This window comes from Neovison vison, chromosome 10 (genome assembly GCF_020171115.1).
Source record: "Neovison vison isolate M4711 chromosome 10, ASM_NN_V1, whole genome shotgun sequence".
Classification (NCBI taxonomy): domain Eukaryota; kingdom Metazoa; phylum Chordata; class Mammalia; order Carnivora; family Mustelidae; genus Neogale; species Neogale vison.
Window position 1 is genome coordinate 74,871,214 of NC_058100.1, and position 21,103 is coordinate 74,892,316.

A 21,103-nucleotide genomic window follows, 5' to 3' on the forward strand; every position below is an offset into this window, starting at 1 on the left:
GGAATTATAGGGTTGAAAGGGGAACCCTGGGGCTCCTTATCCTACCCCCTACTTGATAGATGTGTAATTATGATGTGAAGAGGAGGCGCTCTCCATGAACCTCAGGGACAGGGGACTTCCTGGGGTGAGACTGATGTCCCACAGGGCCCCCCTGGCCAACTCCCAGCTCTGCCTTGTCACTTCATTGATGGCTGGGCTCAGCCCACCTCTCTGTGAAGACTGGAACCGCCCATGCGACAGCCACGGGATCCTGGGGAGGCCCCTCTTGCCATGATTTCTTTGTGGAAGAAGTTACTGGACATTGACCCTGAGTTACCCTACAGCAGACCCGAGAACTCTTGGGCACCTGGAAAGTATTTTATTTGTCTAGTATGCCCAGCAGCTTTGAAGTGTGTGACTTGAAGTCTTCTCACGGGCCGTGGTTTGGCCCACGGAGGATAGGGAAAAGGATACTGAGTTTTTAAAGAGAGTGGAACCCCATCTCCAGTTCCCCCTGCCCTGGGCTCTAATTGGGGTTTTCTTCTAGGAAGAGTCCTAGTGGAATGAGTGTGTGTGTGTGGGGTGTGTGTGTGTGTGTGTGTGTGTGTGTGTATTTGGGGACAGAGAACAGATCTGGAATGCTTTGAGGGAGGCCTCCTGAGGTCCCCAAGCTGTATCTTGTTTCCTGTCCTCCCTGCTTCCTGTCTTCTAGAGAGATGAAAGTGAAAGCATTAAATGTGGGCTTAATTGTCCCCCCCACTTCATCAGAGCATGAAATTTTCTGATTATGGAGGGAAGGGGGCTTGAATCCCAGGTACAGTCAAAAATGATTAATGCCACTTGTCTGCCAGCCTAATTAGACTTGGTAATGAATGTGTGTGTTCGCCTGCTGATCCTGCAGAGTTGTTAGGTGGCAGTGAATTGGCATCTGCCCTCAGCTGAGGCTTTGGTCTGGGATCCTCTCTCTCCCTTCCCAAGTTTATCAGTCACTCAGGCCGGGCCCAGCCCTGTGCAGATTGGCCCAGAGTGACAGGGAAAGGACCGCCCCCTGCCTGTCTCCCAGGGCTGGCTCGTGGGGGGCAGGAAAGAGTGTGAGGACAAGGGCAGGAGGCGCAGGCTGCACCCAGCCCGCTTCCGAGCACAGGAAGGATTCTTCACAGGCCAGTAGTGCCTTTTCCCTGAAGAGCCCAAAGGATTTCCATGCTTGCATCTGCATTCATCCTTGGAATGGCTTCCTGAGGTCAGAGCGCAGGGATGCTGCTGCCCAGGAAGTAGTGCCCGTCCACCTGGCTGGGGGCAGGACGAGGTTAGAGCCTCTCAGGTGGGGCAAACCTGGCTGACCTCGAAGGCCGTGGGACTAGCTCAGGCTGTCGGGTCCTTTCCCTCCTTTCTGAGTCAGAAATCATGCCCCTAGGGGCTCTTCTGTGGAGACCTCTCTGGGTCCCAGCCCGTTCCTCAGTTTCCCCATGGAAGGAGCTGCTAGCCACTCTTGCTCTGCCCAGGGTACTATTAAGGCTGATGAGGAAGCTGTAAATACTCCTCTGGCCTTATCAGAGGTCCTTCCTGTTCGCATTCCTCAGATGACAAGGTGAATATTCTCGGGCAGGTGAATATTTGTGGGTGCACAGAGCACGCGAATGGAATGTACCCCCCAGCCCGAGCCCCAGCCCCAGCCGAGCTTCCGTCGTCGGCAGCCAGCCTTCCCTCTCACTTGGAGATCTGCTGTGCTGGGGGCTGGATGCTCTCTGCCTCCCAGGCCACCCACCGGCTCGGCTGGGTCACGGCTCTCTGCTGCCTGGGTCGGGGAGGGCGGGCGGCGCTGAGGCTGGGAAGGCCAGTCCTGATGGGGGAGATGGCTGGGCATTTAGTCATCTGTGGGTTTTTTTTCCAAGAGACTTTGGCAAGCTTCTCACCACATGCTCAGGGCAGAATCTTTTAGTTGGGAGGGGAGCTGAGCCAGCTTTTTGACTTTGGGGAGAGAGCAAGGAGGCCAAGGTGGTGATGTCAGACAGGGCAGCGGGCTCTGTTTCCCGGGGGCTCTGGTTTAAGTGGAATCACATCCTCGTGGGGGACTCGCTGTGGGGGCCCCGTCCCGAGGTTAAGACTATCTTGACTCAGGCCTGGGGGCGGGGGTGATGTTTGGGTGCTCTCTGCAGCACCCCACACACCATGCAGAGGAGACCTGGGCCGAGCCCAGCACACCCCGAGAGCACTCCGTGGTGTGGTCATTGGCTAGAGTGGCTGACGAGTTCATGTGGGGCCTGTTGCCACCTGCCTGTGGTTCTTGGCATAGAGAAAGTTCTTGAGAGACGCACCCACAGAACAAGCAGGGATGTTGGCTTCCTATTTTGTCCCCTTGGGACAGGAAGGAAGAAGAACAGCAGGGATCTGTCCCGGCAAGGAGCAAGGAGCCAGGTGCGCGGCCTCCCTGTGGAGCCTCTCCTGTCCTGACTGAGGGGTCTGGTGCCTGCTCGTTTCTGTACGACATCCCAGCTTTTCTTCAGGATTTTCCTACCCACCCACGCCGACCGCTTTGGCTTCATGGAGGGCATCAAGGAGAAATGCTTGAGCTCCCATGGTACCGAGGGGTTTGTAGGAAGGTGGTGCTGGAGAGTCCGGTGTGTTCACTCCTGCCTGTCACTGGGAGGCAGGGAGCCGGGTCTGTCACTCAGCTGTGACCACAGCGGGGCTGGCTCATGTTTACTCTGCCGGAGAGGGCCTGCACCCCACCTTCGGCTCCCCCTCCCTGTTTCTTGAACAAACATTTCCAGGGCAGGGCAGGTCTTACCCAGATGTCTGCAGTGGCTGCTAGAAAATGAAACCTTGGCTTACATGGACCTTTAAGAAGTTATACCTAAAGGTCAGGGAGAAGCAGACTCCCTGCTGAGCAGGGACCCATAGGCAGGACTTGATCCCTGGACCCTGGGATCATGACCTGAGTCGAAGGCAGAGACTAAACTGACTGAGCCACCCAGGTGCCCTGGGTTTTTTTTTTTTTTTTTTTTAAATCCTTTTGTATTTTGTCCCCCTTTTATTGACTTTTTAATCCTTTCATGTTTTGTTTCTACTGAATGCTGGTTCTGGAAAAGAATTATCCTCATGTTTGCTGTAGATACAAATTGGTGTCCCATGAGCCTCCTGGGATGGGAGTATTTACATGAAACAAAGTGAGTTGAGGATGACAAGAATTGTGGGATGGAGGTGGCCTGGCCCCATCTGAAGCCTTTTCTTTCTTTTTTTTTTTTTAGATTTTATTTATTTATTTGACAGAGAGAGAGAGAGAGACAGTGAGAGTGGGAACACAAGTAGGGGACAGTGGGAGAGGGAGAAGTAGGCTCCCCGCTGAGCAGGGAGCCCGATGTGGGGTTGGATCCCAGGACACTGGGATCATGACCTGAGCCAAAGGCAGATGCTTAATGACTGAGCCACCCAGGGACCCCTGAAGCCTTTTCTTGGCTTGCACGGTGGGCTGGGGCTGGTGGGATCATGGCCCTCTTACAAGGGAGAAAACACAGCATTTAGGGAGGTGAAGGACTGCTCTAAGATGACCCAGATGGGAAGTAGCGAAACCAGCACCAGAACCCAACACAGCATTTTGCCTTATAAGCTAATGTCATTCGAACACACAAGTTCATTGAGTCCACCTCCTTCGTCTGCCCCCCTTCCACCAACGAATGCTGAAATGTCCATAAAAAGAGGTACCGAAAAAAAAGAGGGTGAGCCAATGGGTGGATGAGCCGTGTGCCAGCTCACGCTCAGCCAGTGCCTGGATCATCGAGGATTGGCTGCACTTAAGCTGTTTCCAGCGTGTGGTTTCTAAATAGATTTTCAGCATGCGTAAATCATGAGATCTTCGAACAAAAGGTGAAGTTTTTCTACGTCCCAAGTTAAAAGAAGAAAGAGTCTTTCTCTGGCCCTGCCTCACCCGCACTGGTGATCGGAGTATGTACAGTTGGCATGGGAGTAGAGGTAGGAGGTCTTTTCCTGTTCCATGCCTCCTCCTTGCCCTGACTGAGGGTCAGAGTTCATGACCAGGAACCACAGCAAAATCAGGTTGCATCTCAGAAGGGACAGTTAGGGTGAAGAAGGGCTGGTTAGGGGCTTTAATATAAATTGAGGTTTGCCTCACGGACCTCTGGCCCTATCCCAGGCGGTGGTGTGGCCACATGGGGACCAGCGAATCTGGTGAACCCCCTGCCCCAACTCTTCTCCTATCTCTGACCCTCTCTGTTTCTCCAGGTCAGTCTTACATGTGGGTGTCATTGCTTATTTGCCTTGCTGACTTGGAGGAAGCTGTTTTTTCCATTCAAAGCTGAATGGAAGCTGGAGGTTTTGTGGTTTCTGTTGAAACAATTGTGTCCTTTCTGCAAGGGAGAAAAGGATTTAAAGGAAAACAAAACCCCTCATAGATCCCTTACTATCCAAGGGAACAACAGATCCCAGCTGTAACTTGATTTGTGGGAGAAAGGGATGGACAAACGGTATGTAAATGCATATTTGGGTGACAAATATTTTGAAGAGTGATCTGGAGATCCCCTTATGGGAATGGGGCATTTCAAGGTAAGAATGTATTGTAGCCCTGGCCCTTGTGATAGGGAAGGCTGATTCTCCCAGTTGTGTTGGGCCTTGGCTGGACTCCCTCCCCAGCACGCAGGTCATCTGGTCGGTGCTTAGACGCTGGGTTACGAGAGTTCATCGCTTAAAGCCCCCAGCCCCAAGATAATGCTCCTCCTATATCCTCCCTACAGTTTTCTACCTGTCCAGCTTTCACAGGGTCAGGAAGGAAGATTCTAGAGCCTCCCAAAGCTCATCCGCCCGTGTCTGCCCGTTCTCTCCTGCTGGCTCCTCCGATGGCTTGCTTAACCTGTCAAAGGACAGCTCTGTGATGAGGAGAAAGGAGAAGTGAGATCAGTAAATCCTCGAGCCCAAAGGGGGACCTTCAGGATGGGCTTTTCCCCCATTCACTGTGACTCTTAGTAGAAGTCCTCTAGCATGCGTGTTGCCTTCCCTGAGAGTGGAAATGGGAACGCCACCCCATCCGGGGCTCACCCAGGCAGGGGTTCTAGAACCTCTGGGGACCTCCCAACCCTTGCTTGATGGCTCCAAGTGTCGTCTTTTGACCAGCCTCTTCTCTGCAGAAGCTGCTGGGTAAACTAGAGGGCAGCCATGGGCAGCCCAGTCTCCCTGAGGGAGAACGAGGGAGAAGGAACCGATGTCCAGGCCTGAGGAAGGGTGCCATTTTAGGGCATTTCTGTCTTAAATGAAGGACTTGCAAACAATGAGCTTTTATTGTCAAGCTTACAAACAAGTTTTTATTTTTCCTGCACCACGTACTGAGGCCCTCAGCCGTGATGGGTGATCTAACAGGGGGACCCTCTACCCGGATTTCCTAGGAGGAAGGCAGATGACGGGGGGGCCCAGTTTGGAGGAACAGAGTGTTGCTTAGGTTTTTCTGCCACTTCTCTAAGTGGGCCGGAGGACATGGCCTTCGGCTCAGATGCCGCTACGTGTTCTCTGTGACCTGGGGACAAACAAAGGCACAGGGGAGTGGACCCTGGATGGCGGTTGCAGGAGGTCTAGCAGAGCTCACACCTGAACCCACAGGTGTTGACTTCTGGATCTAACACCTGGGACTGGAGCATAGATGTGTAAATGCACCTTTATTTCCATGCACACCTGAGTCCTCCACAGGCCAGGATGACTGGCCTTCCCTTGTCTGAAACTGGCCTCATCTGGCAGTTGGCAGATGAGTTCTGGAACCTCTGGCTTTCCTTTTCTGGAATCCCCAGTGGCTTTCCTGGAAGTCTTTGCAGCCGGTCTGGTGCTGGTTGCCCAGCTCAGCCTGGGTGACAGGGCTTCTGGGAACTTCCCCGCTAAGGACTTGGTGGCTTCTGGGAGTCAGTGTTGAGGGATGCCCAGTGAGCACCATTTTGAGGCAAGAGAACATTTCTATCCTATTTATGAGACACTCTGTTCTTCTCTTCTTTTCTCTTTCTTCCCCCTTTTCACTGCTTCCCTCTCTCTGCTCACCGGCTCCTTCCCAGTCCAGATGGCTGAAAGCCGACACTCTTCCCCACCCCTGGGCTTAGCGTGGGAGAATGTGAATTAGCCCCCTCATTCCCCCAGGAGCCTATATAGCTGGTAAAGCATTATTAATCCGCCATCCCCAAAGAAATCCATTAATGAGCTCCTGGGTCGGGCTCACGGTGTGAGATAACCGGTCACTTCTGCTGTCTGCTGAAACTTTGGAGACATTGATTTTCAGGCTCACAGGCAGCACTGAGCAGTGAAGCTTGGGGCAGGCTCTTTCCTGCAGCCTGTTTGGTGGGGGCATTTTTATCTTATCAAGCTAAAAGCCCCAGGAATAGAAAGTTTTCCATTGGGGGAGGTGGTGGGAAGGGACCTCAGCTGCGAAGGAGAAAGGCGCTGTGCAGGCTGAGCCGGTACCCGGGCCCCACGTCCCAGGTGCCTGGGACTCCCTTTGGGAAGAAGAGCTGGGCTGGGCTGATTGGAGCAAAGCCCCAGTCACGGGAGCCCCCAGACTCTCCATTCATCACTCCATGCCCACCGGCCCAGAGAGAAGCCGCGGATCCCCCACAGCGGGATGACCGAGGGTTGGGATGACACGGCGGCTCCTGCCTGCTTCCGAACAGTCCTGGCAAGGCTCCAGCGGCTCTTCCGCAGGCTCCCCAGGAGCCGTTCGGGACCACAGAGGCTCCAAGCCCTGCAGCGGTTCTGCCATGAGGCCCGGCTGGCTCGCGGTAGGTCCAAGTGCCCTAGCTAGGGGCCTTCGGGGGATTCTTGGGGTCCGAGGCCTTGGCCTTCCCCATGGGGAAGGGAGTGCAAAAGCCAAATGGTGGCCTGGGATTTGCTGCTGAGCTCAGTAGCCCTCCAGGGGCCAAAGCTCAGGTGCTTACACCCTGCCAGCTTTAGGTGGAAGGGCAGGTCTGAAAGCACATGTGCAGAGGCCCAGGCTGCCTGTGGGTTTGAACAGCTTTTCGCTGGCTGAGAACAAGGGCTGAACAGTCATCTTAATCTGGGCCCCTGAGCTGGGGAAAGATGGACACTTGGATGACACTGTTTTCCACTCTGCTGTGCTGGAGCTCTGGGGGGTGTGAGACCTTGTCACAGTGTGGAGTCAGCCTCCCAAGGACCCAGGCGCAGTGACATTTCCTAGGCAGGGCGTTTCTCACCTGGAAGCTTCTCTTTCTATAGTGCCCTTCTGACAAAGAGCTGAAGTACTTATGTTTGTTTGTTTACTTTCAATATCATGTACTCCCTCCAGACCCCTGCGCAGGGGGAGTGGGAAGGGGGTTTGGTTATTTTACAGATGCAGCAGCTCAGAGAAGTAAGGCCCCTTGCTAGGGACCAGAGCAGCACAGCCAGGCCTGCAACCCCTTGCCTTGGGTTCTAGTCCCCTTACTGACCATCTGCCACTTCTTGCTGATGGTTGGATCTTTGGAGCACGAAAGCTTCCTTGAGGTTTCCTGTCCCACTTGTCTCCACGCTGTTCTTGTACCCATTCAGGCATGGGTGGATGTCCAGTGGGTCACAACACTGACTTTTAGAAATGGAACGAAACCAAACAATCCTCTCTGGGCTGAGATTTTGGAAGCAGAGTTTAAAAGACGACATGGTCTTGACTCTGGAAAATATGATTTTTCTGATCTAGGTTTTACCTCTTAAGAAGTGGGAATTATAATTCAACTAGACCTAATCCCCACTTGGAGACAAATACTCTTAGCCAGCCTGCATAATTTATCCTCCTCAATGGCCTAATACACACTGGGGCCCTCACTGAGAAGACAGCTGGATGCTGAGTTTCTCAATTTAAATGCTCACTCGTGCCTTTGCGTTCCTCCTCCCCCGCTGCAAGAATTATTCAACAGATCATTCCCTTGCTCCTTTGCTATTCAGCCCAAGGAATTATAGATTTAAGAAAATCAATCAGACCTGGAGTGACAGCATTAAGGTCAAGGCGAATGCTGCATTGCCTCGAAGACTCACGGGCTCGTTTAGCTTGTGTTAGCATTTGGACTTAATGGATCGGAAGAGGGGAGACAGCGCCCTCAAAGATGATGGCAGCGGTAGACAGTGGACTGCAGATTTCTAGAAGAGCTCATCTGACTTGCGGGAATCTATCAGCAACCTATAGTAGGGCATGCAGGAACACCGGCTTCGAGCCAAGCTGAGTGGAGTCCGGATCTTGGATTCTTGGCGGGAGGGCCTTCCTCGTACAGAGGAACCTCTCTGAGCCTCGGTTGCTCTCAGTGTAAAATGGGCAAAGAATCTCGATCTCAGGTTGCTGTCATTTAAGTTAAATGTGACATCGGATGTAAACCAGTTGACGTGGTGCTTGTCACATAGCAGGTCCCTTCGTGGCAGCTGTTCTTATTTACTGACTTCTAGTAATGGCTTCTGGTAGGTCACCTGTGCGAGCCCCTCTCCACCCCCGCCCCGAACCCCGCTGCACCGGGTTGCCTGCTCTTCCATCATTCCTGCGCAGGGGTGGGCTAGCCGCCGGTACCTTCGTGAAAGAGACAGGGTTTGAAGATTGCCCGGGGAACAAGTTGGGGAGGGGCACACATCTTCTCTGGAAAAATTCCTATCATTGAGTTTGCCACACCGCTTAATGAACGAGGAAGGCTAGATGAGCCCACAGGGCATCATTCGAGCTGAGCAAGCATGTCGCCAAGGAGCAAGTCTTGTATCATCTGAAGAGGCTGCTGGGGGTCACTGGGAAACAGTCTGGGTCTGTCCAGAAACCTCAGGTTGGTCTTGGCTCTATAGGGACACAGCTGTAAAGCAGCCTTTGTGAGTCTTCTGCAGATGTCATCTATTTACTTTTCTTTTCAGGCAGAAAGTCTTTCACCCAGTTGGTTGGTGATCAGCACTTTGAGGGCAAGTGACGTCAGCGCAGGTGTGGAAAAACTAGCTGGAGGCAGCAGCCTGGCTGTCCCCTAGAGGATAACTTCTGGGTGCACCCGGGCTCCTGGGGCCTCCTGGCCCTGATGGGCATACCTGTGTGCATACACCGGTGTGCGCCCTCAGATCTGCATGTCCGTCTCAACTTCCCCAGCCGCCCTGCAGGCTGCAGACACCTGGGCAGAGCTTCTTGCAAACTCATTTAGCTGTTCTTCTCCGTGGGGTCCGTGGGACACTGCCAAAAATATACCGTAGGCACACGAGAGGCTAGACTGCCCTTTGCCCCTGCTCAGATATGGTGTCTGCTTTAAAAACACTAAGACGGGGCCCCTGGGTGGCTCTGTCGGTTAAGCGTCCAACACCTGGTTTCAGCTCAGGTCACGATCTCAGGGTCGTGAGATCGAGCCCCATGTCGGGCTCTGCGCACTGAGCAGAGTCGGCCTGAGAGCCTCTCGCTCTTCCGTTGCCCCTTCCGCGGCTCATGCGTGCACACGGTCTCTCTAAAATAAATAAACCTTTGAAAATAATAAGAACAATAAAACAGAAGCAAAGCAAAAAACAAACCAAAAAACCCTCCTAAAACTCTTCGTTCTATATCTGTCCCTCATTACTAGGGATCGTGTCCTTTCTTTATCAGCTACCCAGACTCCTGGTGTCTTCGCAGGGGCCCAGGGACGAGTGGAGAGGAACCTGAGCCCCTGGGGGTGGGGGACCCCACCTGCTTTGTCTCTCTTACACCCCGAGCATAGTGACACATGCCTGGGTTGGGGGGGCAGAGGCCCCTCCTGAGCAGGCCTGAAGCCGAGAGGGCATCTGGCAGCCCCACACTGGCCTCGGATACCGTGGGCTCGTTACTATTTGTACAACTCCCTTAAACCCAGCTGCCTACGGTGTTTTAAAGTATTTTTTTTTCTTTTCTTAAGGTGCTCTGGCAATAGAATTTATTTTTTTTCCATGGTGGTAATCAAAACAGGATATATCTATACTGGAAAAAAATGTGTGTGTGTGTGTGTGTGTGTGTGTGTAGTGTCATATATACCTAATTTTTTCTTTTGTCCACTTGTTCCTATTGTGGAAAGTCTTTGGGTATAAATGCTATCCTTTAGAACAGTGGCTCACCTCGAAGGCCCTCAAACAATACATGTGGGATGAATGTATACCTGCATACATGGGAAACTGACTAATAACTAGGTTTCTGTGGAAAGACAGGGGCAGAACTGTATGAAAAGGTAATGTTCTCCCTGTGCCTCTCTGAGCACACATGTCCTGATGGAGGCTAGGGGCACAAGCTCTAATTGCCCCTCTTGAAACATGGTGCCGTATCTTTGCACATCTATCTGTCTGGCCATGTCCTAAATACAACTTGAACTTCTTTGGATGTGGAGTCAGCTGGTCCTGCTGACAAGCCCACAGACCCTTGCACAAAAAGGATGAGATCTGTTTGGCTTTGCCACCCTGGGGCCCCACCTGAAATCATGAACTTTAACATTTCCCCCCAAATGTATCGCCTCTTTCTATTCTTGTCCAAGGGTGTTACGGCGGGTGCTCCTCAAAGATGCTCTGGGATACCGCACTCAGGGCCTGCAGACTCGCCCGCTTCTCTTTCCTTCACCCACATCCCCTCCCCACTGCCCCTGTCACCCAGAAACCACCGTGGAAGCCACCGTACCGCGGCGCAGCTCCTGCAGCAGGGGTGCCGCTCTCCCAGACGCTGGAAGCGTGGTTGGGAAACAGAGTACATGTGGAAATATGCCCCCAAATGTCCGTCAACCAAAAGATTAATTGGAATAAATGAAAAATAGTGTCGCTCTTGTAAAAAAGACTGAATTGCTTTAAAAGTAGAACGAACTACAGATGACTGTGGGAATTACAGCTACAAGAGGGTGTCAAAGTTACAAGTACCAGAAGTGTAAATAATATAGGAAAAACCAGGGGGTGGGGGCCCAAGAGCCGGAGGGAGCGTGCTGGAGTCGTCCCAGTGGGGGGCCAGTTAGTACCAGCTGTGGCTGAAGCATGCGCTGCTACAAATAGCTCAACCCTATAAAGCGTGTTTATATTTTTAAACGTATATACGTGTATGCACGGGACAGGGGGCATGCAAATGTGGTTCAGGATCAGCACCCCCAAAGACTGACATGGCACGAAACAGACCATGTAGAAAGGTGTCCTGTGGCCCCCTCCTGCCCCCGCCCCAGGGAGGGCACCGTCTGCGGCCTCCCTCACGTCCTGCATTGTCTGTCTGAACTTGTGAACTGTCCTGCCCTTTTTTGCCACACCTGCCCCTCCTCAAATACCACCCCCCCTCCCCCAGCTCACATCCCCAGCCCTGCCTGGCCACAGCGCCTTCCTTTTGTGGCTGCTTTGGTGGTTGTCTTGGAGGTAGATGATTAATGGGCCTGCCTGAGAGGCACAACCCCCCACACCCGCCCACACGGGGCAGGATTGGGCCTCTGCAGGCCAGCCTGGGCACCCAGGGTCTACACCCAGAGTCAGCCGGGCTGGTAGGGGACGAGTCACGGGAGAAGCCAGGCTCAGGCATTAACAACTTACACATGATGCCTAGCAACCAAGGTCTCAGAAAGAATCTTATAATCTGCTTTGGTCCCTGAGCAACAGGGTGGGACCCTTTGCCCTTCCCTTCAGCACAGACGTTGTCACTCAAAAGCTCATGTCCAACCCCACCCAGGCCTGCCACATGCTGGACCTCTCCGGTCGCTTTGGGAGAGGATGAAGACCAGGATCTTGGGGTGGCCTTGTGGCCTCAGTTTAGCTGAGGCGTTCCAGAATCACCCCACCTCTGGGGCACCCTCTCTGCTCAGCACATCTGACCTGGGGGAGCCTGCTTCCTGTAAAACCCGCCCACCCCAGCCCTCTTTTTATGTGGGAACTGAAAGTCCGATCAGGCTGGGGCGTGTTCAGACGCATCTCCTCTTGGCGCTTCCCGCAGACACCGAGGCCTCCTTGTGCCCAGCGGCCCACCTTCCCTGTCTGTGGGAGGGACCTGCCTACAGTCTCTGCCTTGGGATTTGGGGCCTGGCTTCCAGGTCGCTCCCCTGCCACTACCATAGCCCTTCCTGTTGGTTTCCTGGCCTGCTTTCTGGTCCATTCCATGGGCTGTGTGTGTGGGCTGGATGGCGTTGTGCAGTGGGGGTGGGGAGCAATGGTGTCTCTCCAAACCGTCCAGCCTAGGGCAAGGGAGTGCTGAGTACCCTCGGGGGTGGTCTGTCCTCCGAAACAAGAAGTTACAGTATGTGGTCTCAGCAGGGCTGGGGTTTACAGGCCTTCCTGGAAGCATAGAGATGCAGATGTCCCGACCCGACTGGCTGACCTAGGAGCGGGGAGTTGCCCTTCCCTTGCCCCACCCTCACTCCAAGGTTAGCCAGGAGTATGACAAATGTATAGATGGTGTTGGTGTTGGCAGTTGCTGCAGACCTCCAAGCCTGACAAACCATAGCCTTTACCTTTCCACCCTCCAACACAACTCCCCCGCTCACATCCCTGGCTCCCTCCTCTGGACACATCAGTGGCAAGCTCCTTGGGCAGTCGCATGGCTCTTCTCCCTGCAACACTCTGGGAGAGGGCCCCGAAGGAGAGAGGCCAGCACCACACCCTGGGGCCGGGCCACCCAGACGCAGGAATCCCAACGTGTGGAAGGTGATGACTACCCTTTAGTGAGCACCTACTATGTGCCAGGCAGTGTTGGATGCTCTACCTATATTCTCTTTAATTTTGGCAACAAATCTGCTGGCCAGGAAGATAGGACTGCTTCCATTTTGCAGATGAAGACTTCGAGGCTAAATAAATTCTCTATTTTACTGAGGTTAGATAAATTGCCCAGGCATCTCATACTCCATTAGAAGCAGAGTTTGGGTTCAAACCCAGATGTGCAGGACTCTGGAGGCTTGATTCTGTGCATTCCCCAGCTCCCGATGAGGGGCTCCGTCCCCTGCACCTCTTCGCAAAGACCTCCTCATGCCCAGCACACAGCGCGCCTTAAGGTACCCCATGGTCTAAGGATTTCTGATTCGCTACTGCTGAGTGGGGCCACTTGGTGCCTCTATGAGGCAGGTGGTGCTGGGAGCCATGTTTAGAGAGTCAGGCCAGAGCAAGCAGACAGGATGGTTGGGGTCTGGAGCTCCCAGGCTGAGGGTCTTGATTGGGGTGGGACTGGAAATGTGAATGGACGCTTCCCAGGATGTGGTGGGGACCTCAGGGAGGAATGCTGTGGCCATGACCTGCGGGGGCAGAGGGAAAAAGCACTCGCTACTCAAATGCCATTGGCTCACACTATTTTCTGGGCTTGGACCAGCCACCCTACCCCCCAGCCTCGATGACGCCCCCCCCACCCGGCCTCAAGTAGTGAAGGGTAGGGGGGACAGGACCGAGTGAAGAGGACCGCTCTGGGGAACAGCTTCGCAGAAAACAGGGCTAGTGAGAAGGAGTCAGTTATGGTGGATTTTCTCGTCAGCTCTGCTGTTGACTCGCTGGGAGGCTCTCACCCCTCCAAGTCTTGGTATGCTCATCCCTAAACTTGGAGTAGACCAAAGAATCTGGAAACCTATGTCCACACAAAACCCCACAGGTAGACGACATTTATAGCAGCCTTGCTCACAGCAACCAAGATGGAAGCAACCAAGATGTCTTTTGGTAGTTGAAAATGGACAGAGAAGCTCTGGTCCCTCCACACGATGGAATGCTTCTGTTCAGCACTCCATGAGCTCTCAAGCCACGAAAAGCCACGGAGGAACTTTAAATGCGGTTCCGAAGTGAAAGAAGCCGATCCCAAGAGGCAGGAGAAAGATCAGTAGTTTCCAGGGGTGAGGGGATGGGAGGGATGAACAGGGGGAGCACAGAGGATTTTTAGGGCAATCAGGCTACTCTGCACGACAAATAATTGTGGGTACATATCGTTACACACTTGTCCAAACTCACTGGATGTACGCCACCACCATCACTGAACCTGAAGGTAAACCGGGACTCTGGAGAGTGACATGCTAACATAGGTTCATGAGTTGTAACAAATGTGCCCCTGGCGGAGGGCGGGGCAGGGGGCGGGACGGGGATAATGGGATTTGGCTAGGAGGCACTCGGAAGTATATGGAGGGGCTCTCTATACTTGTGGTCAGTTTTGCTTCAAACCTAAAAGTGCTCTAAAAAATAAAATCTATTTTTAAAAATAGGGAAAGCAACATGTCCTACAGGCATAGTATTGACTTTGTGAAATCATGTATACAAAGCGTCTGGCATGCATACATCGAGTGTAGAAAGGCTCTTTGCTGTTACTGCAGTGTAGGTATGTGAGTTTTCTTCATTCCTTTTTTGTAGCATTTTTTTCCTATTAGCAAAGAATGTATGTTCATTGTGAAAATTTAGCAACAATGCAGAGAGGTAAAACACTTGAAATCCCATCCTCTGGGGCACCTGGGTGGCTCAGTGGGTTAAGCCTCTGCCTTTGGCTCAGGTCATGATCCCGGGGTCCTGGGATCGAGCCCTGCATCGGGCTTTCTGCTCAGCAGGGAGCCTGCTTCACCCCCTCCCCCTCTCTCTGTCTGCCTACTTATGATCTCTGTCTGTCAAATAAATCAATAAAATCTTTAAAAGAAAAAAAAAAAAAGAAATCCCATCCTCTGAGCAAACATGTCCCCTCCTTCCAGGTAGCTCTCCGAACAATGTGTCTAGCCACATGTGTATTTTTATATAATTAGAACTATAGAACATGACCTTTTTTTTTTTTTCAAGTGATTTGTTTGTGGACATTTTCCCAAGTTGGCCAGTATCAATCTGCATCATCTTATATAATGGCTAAGTAGTATGTATTTAAAAAAAGATCCTAACTGTAGCTGGCCACCTATAGGTGGGTATGGGTATTTCTAGCAATTTTATTGTCATAAACAACCATGAGACGAACAGTTTAGCTAAGAGATATTTAGATAAAAATAGATACACACTCAGGATGAATTATTGTAGGAAGTTAGTATCTTAGACGTAAGGACCTTCTCATTTATCCACATCCCCTAAATACTGGACAGTATCTACTTGGTTAACAATTTTCTTTTCTGAAACCTGAGTAAGACTGTAGAAGTTCAAATATTGGAGGGGTGAGGGGAAGAGGGAAGGGAAGGGAGCCATCGAGGGACAGACAGGGGTGCCTCTCCGAAGTAGGGAAGGGTCACCCCTCACCAGGCTAGCTCTGTGTCCACGTGGCACCTCAGTCATTCAGGGAGCTGGGCCCTAGGGCCTCCCTTCTTGGAGAACAGGGGTTCAGCGAAGGTCTGAGGGTGCCTCGGGACCTTTTGCATCATGACTTAGTGGAGGTCTGGAGGAAGGTCAGTGGGTCTGGGCAGGATATGCACAGACAGGCTTCTGGAATGACGATGCTACCTTGGGTTTTGGCCAGTTAATAAGAAGAGTTAATACGTATTGAACTCTTTGTATCAGATCTTGTGTGACTTTTACCTGAGTATCTCATTCCATTCTCACGGCAACCCTGCGAGGCCAATTCTACTATCCCTCCACTTCACAGAGAGGAAGCTGAGGCACAGGGGACAGTAGCCTGAGATCAGGTCAGCACTCAGACTCTAGCCTCTGCTTTGGAAAAAGGGAGAGCACCCCTCCTCGCTCTGGTCACTTACCTGGTTCACACCAAACCCCTTCTGAATGTTTAATAGTGTCCGGTCCTCTCACATACTGAGCAGGGCCCAGAGCAAGGCTCGGAACTTGGAGGGCAGTGTTGCTGAGGGTCCATTAACCCATGGGTCCTTTGCAAGAGGGCCTGAGGTCTGAGGGGAAATCTTGGGGTGACATAGAGAGGGTACTACTGGCCAGGGCAGCAGGCAGGCTGGAGGCTGCAGGGTAATGGTGTGGGGGTGGGGGCGTGCAGTGGGGGAAGCAGGCCAGTGGCTGGACAGACAGGTGCAGGGGTGTTGGAGGCGATCTGGGTGGTCTCTGAGTGGCCACAGCTGGTCCAGCTGGTCCAGCCCAGAGAGTTGTGTGATACTGTCCCAGCCCAGAGAGTTGTGTGATACTGTCCCAGTGCAAGAATGGGAGTCCCTTGAAGTGTCCTGAGAAGGTCTGAGAAGGGACCCCTGATATTGGGGATTGTCCCCACTGACTTGCTCTGGAGGACCAGGACAACCCTGACTTCTGCTTCTTATGTTATGTTAACTTAGGTTAATACTGCATTTTCTAGCACCAGTTTGTTTTTGTTTTGCTTTGGCCTGTACAGTCTTAGAACCAAATAACTCTACAACTAAAGCCACCTATGTGTTGCTTTGAAATGACTAGCTGGAGGAAGGTTGGTGAGACCCACCGCAGATCACCCGCCAGGAGCTGAGCTGAGGCATCTGCCTGGCAGGGCAGGCCTGGGGCACGGGGGTGGAACCGAGGGCCCTCCGTGCAGTGCTCTGCATCAAGACCCCACCCCGAACCCTCATGGTAGCCCCGCGAGCTGGCTCGTTCCCCTTTCAGAATTGAGATTAATGCTCAGAGAAGTTCAATAACTTACCCAAGGTCATGTTGCTGGTAGAGTGACTGAAGGCCAGGTCTGCCTCTAAGTGCATCCTCTTGCCATCACACCACAGTATGGGCCGGGTCCCTGAAGGCAGAAAGGGGGAAAATAAGAAGGTTCATTCTGAAGCTGACCTTCACCAAGAAGGCCTGGGGTGCCCAGAGAACAGGCACAGGCTCCTAGGTTCAGAGGTCATGCTTCCCCCTTGGGCCTCAGAAGTGGCTTTGGCTATACGGGGCAAGAAGCTGGTCTTCACCGAGCCGGGAGTGACTGTGAGAGTGGCCTGAGGGCTCACTGCAGACCCAGAGGTCATCCTGGGTGCAGGCCTCGCCCTCCTCCCATGCCTTGGCCTCAGAGGGAGTTAAGCAGAGAGCTCCACCTTGTCGTGGGGTCTGGTGTGCAACTCTGGGGTGAAAGGGTTCGACGTTTCCTTATCAGACTCGCTTGACGTTTCCTTATCCAAATCCAAACAAATGTCTGTTTTAAGTCACTAGCTCATGGTCCTTTGTTACAGGAAAACTGGGGAACTAATGTCATCTGGGTGCTGAGGGCGGGCCCTAGCTGCTCCTGTCCATCCTGGCTCAGGGGTCCCTCCTCGGAGAAGGAGCCCTTTTGTGATTTGTCTCTGTCATTTCTCCTTAGGGTTGGCCCCTCTGTTTCCATAGGCTCCTCTTCCAGGAGCTGGAGGCACATTCATTTTCTCCGAAGCAGCCCCTGGGAAGGGGGCCAGGGGTTAGAGCTGCAAGGCAAGGGCAGAGCCCGGAAGGAAGGGATAATAATTCTATTTTATGGATGACAACACAAGGGTCAAGAAATGCCAGTTCTCCCTAAGATACTCCGATTAGAACGTAGGAATGTTGCTCCCTGATCTCTGCTGCCTCTGGACGGGGAGATCCTCGTCCTATCTATTCTGTGATGTCAGAGCTCCCTGCCCCCTCTTGGCCCTGTGACATGGGAATACGCGTCTCCGGCAATCTGGTCCTCTCTTCCAGCTCCCCAGACCCTGCCTCACCCAGAAAATTTCCCAGACTGCTGTGGCTGGGAGGGGCTGCTATGCCCTGAGCAGGCAGGCTTCCTGGAACTGTTGGGCAGTCAGGCCTTTCCCTGTGCTGTCTTACTCGTTAGTTATCTTCAGGCATGTGTGTCCTGTCTGCCCAGGCAGCCTGACTTCCCCAGGGGTCCTGTCTCATTCCTCATCACCCTCAAGTGTGGGGAGGTCTGCGTGTAAGACATTGGAGTTGTTGCCAAAGATGGCAGCGCTGGCTGTGCAGGAATGACTGAGCCGTTCCCAGGTGGCTCTGTGCCCCCCAGGGAACCTCTCCCTTTCTGTGTCCAGACTGAACACCAGCCGAAGGCTGGGGAAGACAATGGATACCAAGGGATTGGCTTGGCAGCCCTATGGTGAGCTGTCTTGGGGGAAAGATGGCCTGCGGGGGTCACCCACCTAGTCCCAGGGGAACTCAGCCCTGCCTCTGGAACCTCCTGGATCTCTCCAGTGGAGTACGTCAGGCCTGCAGGCTTGTGGGCCAGTGGGGCTTGCTTCTGTGTTTGGATCAGGGCATGGGGCTCTGACTTCATCTCTGCTGTCCGAAAAGCCCTGGGCTTAGCTTTTCCAGGGGCCTGGAAGTATCAAGACATGCTCCAGTGGTTTTGCTACAGTCTGTAATTACACGGTCTGATGGAACAACGTCGTTGGTGCTCAAACGTGCTTTTTATAAAATCCCCGATACTCTTCCTGGAGTCTTCTGTTCCCTGGCTCTGTCCAGCGCGGCGTCAGGACTGTAAAAAGGAAAAAAAAAATCTTCCTGAGGTTTTGGTGCTGTTTTCAGGGGGCATGTGTGTGTTTGTGTGTGTCAGAGAGACCAGAGAGACAGACAGATGGATAGACAGAATGTGAGAGAACTGGACGCACAGAGGGACATACAGAGCCTGTGTCAGCGGTACCAGGAGTTCAAAGAAGAGACTAGAAGACCTTCTCCTGTCTTGATCCGCTTCCCCATTTGTGAGCTGGCGACAGCTCTTGCCTGCTGTAGAGTTAGGAGAGCTTCTAGTCCTTCCTTCTCTTCCTTGTTTCCCCTTCTTGGCATCCCCGTGGCATTCTTCACCGCTCAGTGCGCTGCCAGAGGTGGTACAGGTGCGTCCCAGGAGCGGAGTCCCAGAACAATGCTCCTCTGTGTGGACTCTGGCCTCGGGGCTGCCTTAGCAGTGCCCCGGCATTTCCGGGCACTTCGGGCAAGGGAGGCCTGGCCTGCACACCCCCTGTGCTGTTCACCCCACTAGGCATGAGGCTGTCCTTGTGCGGGGCAGGGATCTCGTACAGGGGCAGGGGGCCAGAAAGGCATGTGGGCACTTGGAGGCATGGGGTGCCCACCTCAGACAACGGCTTCGCCATTCCGTCCCCAGGTGAGGGGAAGGCTTCTATGGAGGAGAGTCAGGAAGGCCTAGACCTGGTGGGGTCTGAAGGAAGAGATGTTGGTGGCCTTTGGCAGGAGGCTGGTAAGTCAGAGGGCTTCTAACTGCCATCCTGGAAAGGTGGCCGGGGGCTTCAGACCATTGAGTGAGATGGTTACGGGGTTCTGAAATCTGCGTGTCTCTGCATTTGTGTGCTCTCTGGCAGACGTTCATGGCAAAATCTGTGGGAGGAATGTGGCCCAGGTGCTCACCTTTGGCGGCGGGGGGGCGGGGGGTAAAGGAAGAGGGCAGCTGGGGAGAATGGGGGCCTCCCTTCTAAACTCCCCAGAAGAGTGGGAGAAGAGGGGACCCACCCCTGGCCCAAAATGGAGGGTGCTACTGCGGCTTTCAAAGGAAAAGTCCAAATGGGCTGGTTTCTGGAACTTGTTATAAGGAAGGAAAAGAGTGTCAGGAGCCTGAATTCTTTTTTTTTTTTTTAAGGTGTTATTTATTTATATGAGAGAGAGAGAGAGAGCATAAGCAGGGGGAGGGGCAGGCAGAGGGAGAAGCAGGCTTTCCCTCTGAGCAGAGAGCCCAGCACCCTGGGATCACGACCTGAGCTGAAGGCAGACACCCAACCAGCCGAGCCGCCCAGGCATCCCAGAACCTGAGCTCTTACCAGCCAAAAGTGGTTCCCAGGTTATCCAAATGAGGGCGGGCTATCATACCGCCTGCCACAAACCCTGCCCACACCCGCCCATCCCCACACACCCGGCTGCAAAGTCAGGAAGCCAGTCCCCAAGAGCGACTTCACACCCAAGCTGGAGGGTCTTCTGGCTGAGCTGCGGCACCTCTAGGACACGTGAGCCCACTAGGCTCAGCAGCTCTCTGTGGGGGCCCCACTGAAACTGGAGCAAGTCCGAACATTTCACCTGCTGGTGGGCTTGTGTGGGTGTCTTTAGCGGCCACCCGTCGCTTCACAGCTGCCCTCCGCAGTCCCAGCAGAGGCTGAGCTGGGTGTCACTGGGCAAACTCACTCACCCCGTAGACCCTTTCAGCTGGGTTAGAGAAGCCACCTCCACGTTTCGAGCTGGGGCAGGGTTGGAGACAGGCAACAGCCCTTCCTGTGGATGAAAATGCCTCTGTCCCTGGAGGCACTTTTAATTTGTTAAGACCTGTTCTCCCCTGGAACCAGAAACTTCCTTGTGCACCAGGCAGGGAAGCTATTACCTGTATTTTACAGATTGGCAGAATGAGGCCCAGGAAAGCAAGTCTTTCTCTGGGGATCCATGACCCCCCGGTGATTAATATAAATTAGTAGAAAGAGCACCAGCCTGAAGTCAGACAATCTGACCTTGAGAAAGTCCCTAAGGTCCCTAAACCCCAATTTCCTGTCTGTGAAGTGGCAATAATCATGACTGCAAGGTTACACAAAATAATGGAGGTGGAAACAGTTTGCCAACGTGTAAAACACGCGTTAACTCTCAGCACCTCTGCCGGCCCCGGGCTGTTCTCCCAGCTGCTGCTTCTCTCCTGCACGTTCTTCCTTCTTGGAGCTAAACGCAGTCTCCCGGGGTGTTTCTCTGGGTGGAAGTGGACAGGATTCTACCTGACTCCTAACCTCCCGGTGCTTCTTTCCTTCCAGACTGTAAATTCACCTGCCATCCAGAGTGCCATCACCTGATCCAGCTGGACTGCAGTCGGCAGGAAGGCCCATCCCGGGACAGACCCTCTCCAGAAAGCACCCTCACTCCGATCTTCAGCCAGGTAGGGAGCAGAGTTCGAGGACCGGGCAGGGAATGGCTTCTGCTGATAGCCTAGGCTCCACGTTCTTTGCCCAGGAGCTCTGGTCAGCATGCATTCCATGCAAGCTGGATGCTGGGGTCCCCTTCTGGCCAGACACACCCCTTTTCAAGGGAACAGCAAGATGGAACAGGAACAGTGACCCCGAGAAGTGTGTAGATATTCAGAAATCCTCATTAGGTCTCTCCAAGCACAGGGCCTGCCTTGACCTAGGATTCTAAGCCAGAGGTGCAGGTATAGTGAGGATTGAAAGGAGAGAGGGCTTCTGAAGGTCCCTTGAAACCTCGTGGCCCTGGGGCAGTAGGGACTTTGGGGCTGAGGCTCTTCAAGCATATCATGCCGTGGGCTAATCAGGTAGCCAGTCTAGATTCAACCTCAGAAGGGCCAGGCAGATATTCTTTCCTTGTGTTAAAGAACCAGGGAATTGATGCGTCCAAACTTTGAGACGGGAGAACATTTTCTGATTCTTGCACTGAACAAGGATTTATTGAGTGTCCC

The 21,103-nt window shown here is 53.2% G+C and overlaps 1 protein-coding gene across 1 annotated transcript in view; it reads left to right on the forward strand.

The window, feature by feature from the left end:
• Positions 1–21,103, forward strand: part of RASSF5 (Ras association domain family member 5) — a 64,603-nt gene that overhangs the window by 3,724 nt on the left and 39,776 nt on the right. Inside the window, exon 2 of the mRNA XM_044267788.1 lies at positions 20,448–20,569. Within this exon, the coding sequence (XP_044123723.1) occupies positions 20,448–20,569 (122 nt within the window). The remainder of the gene's footprint in view (positions 1–20,447; positions 20,570–21,103) is intronic.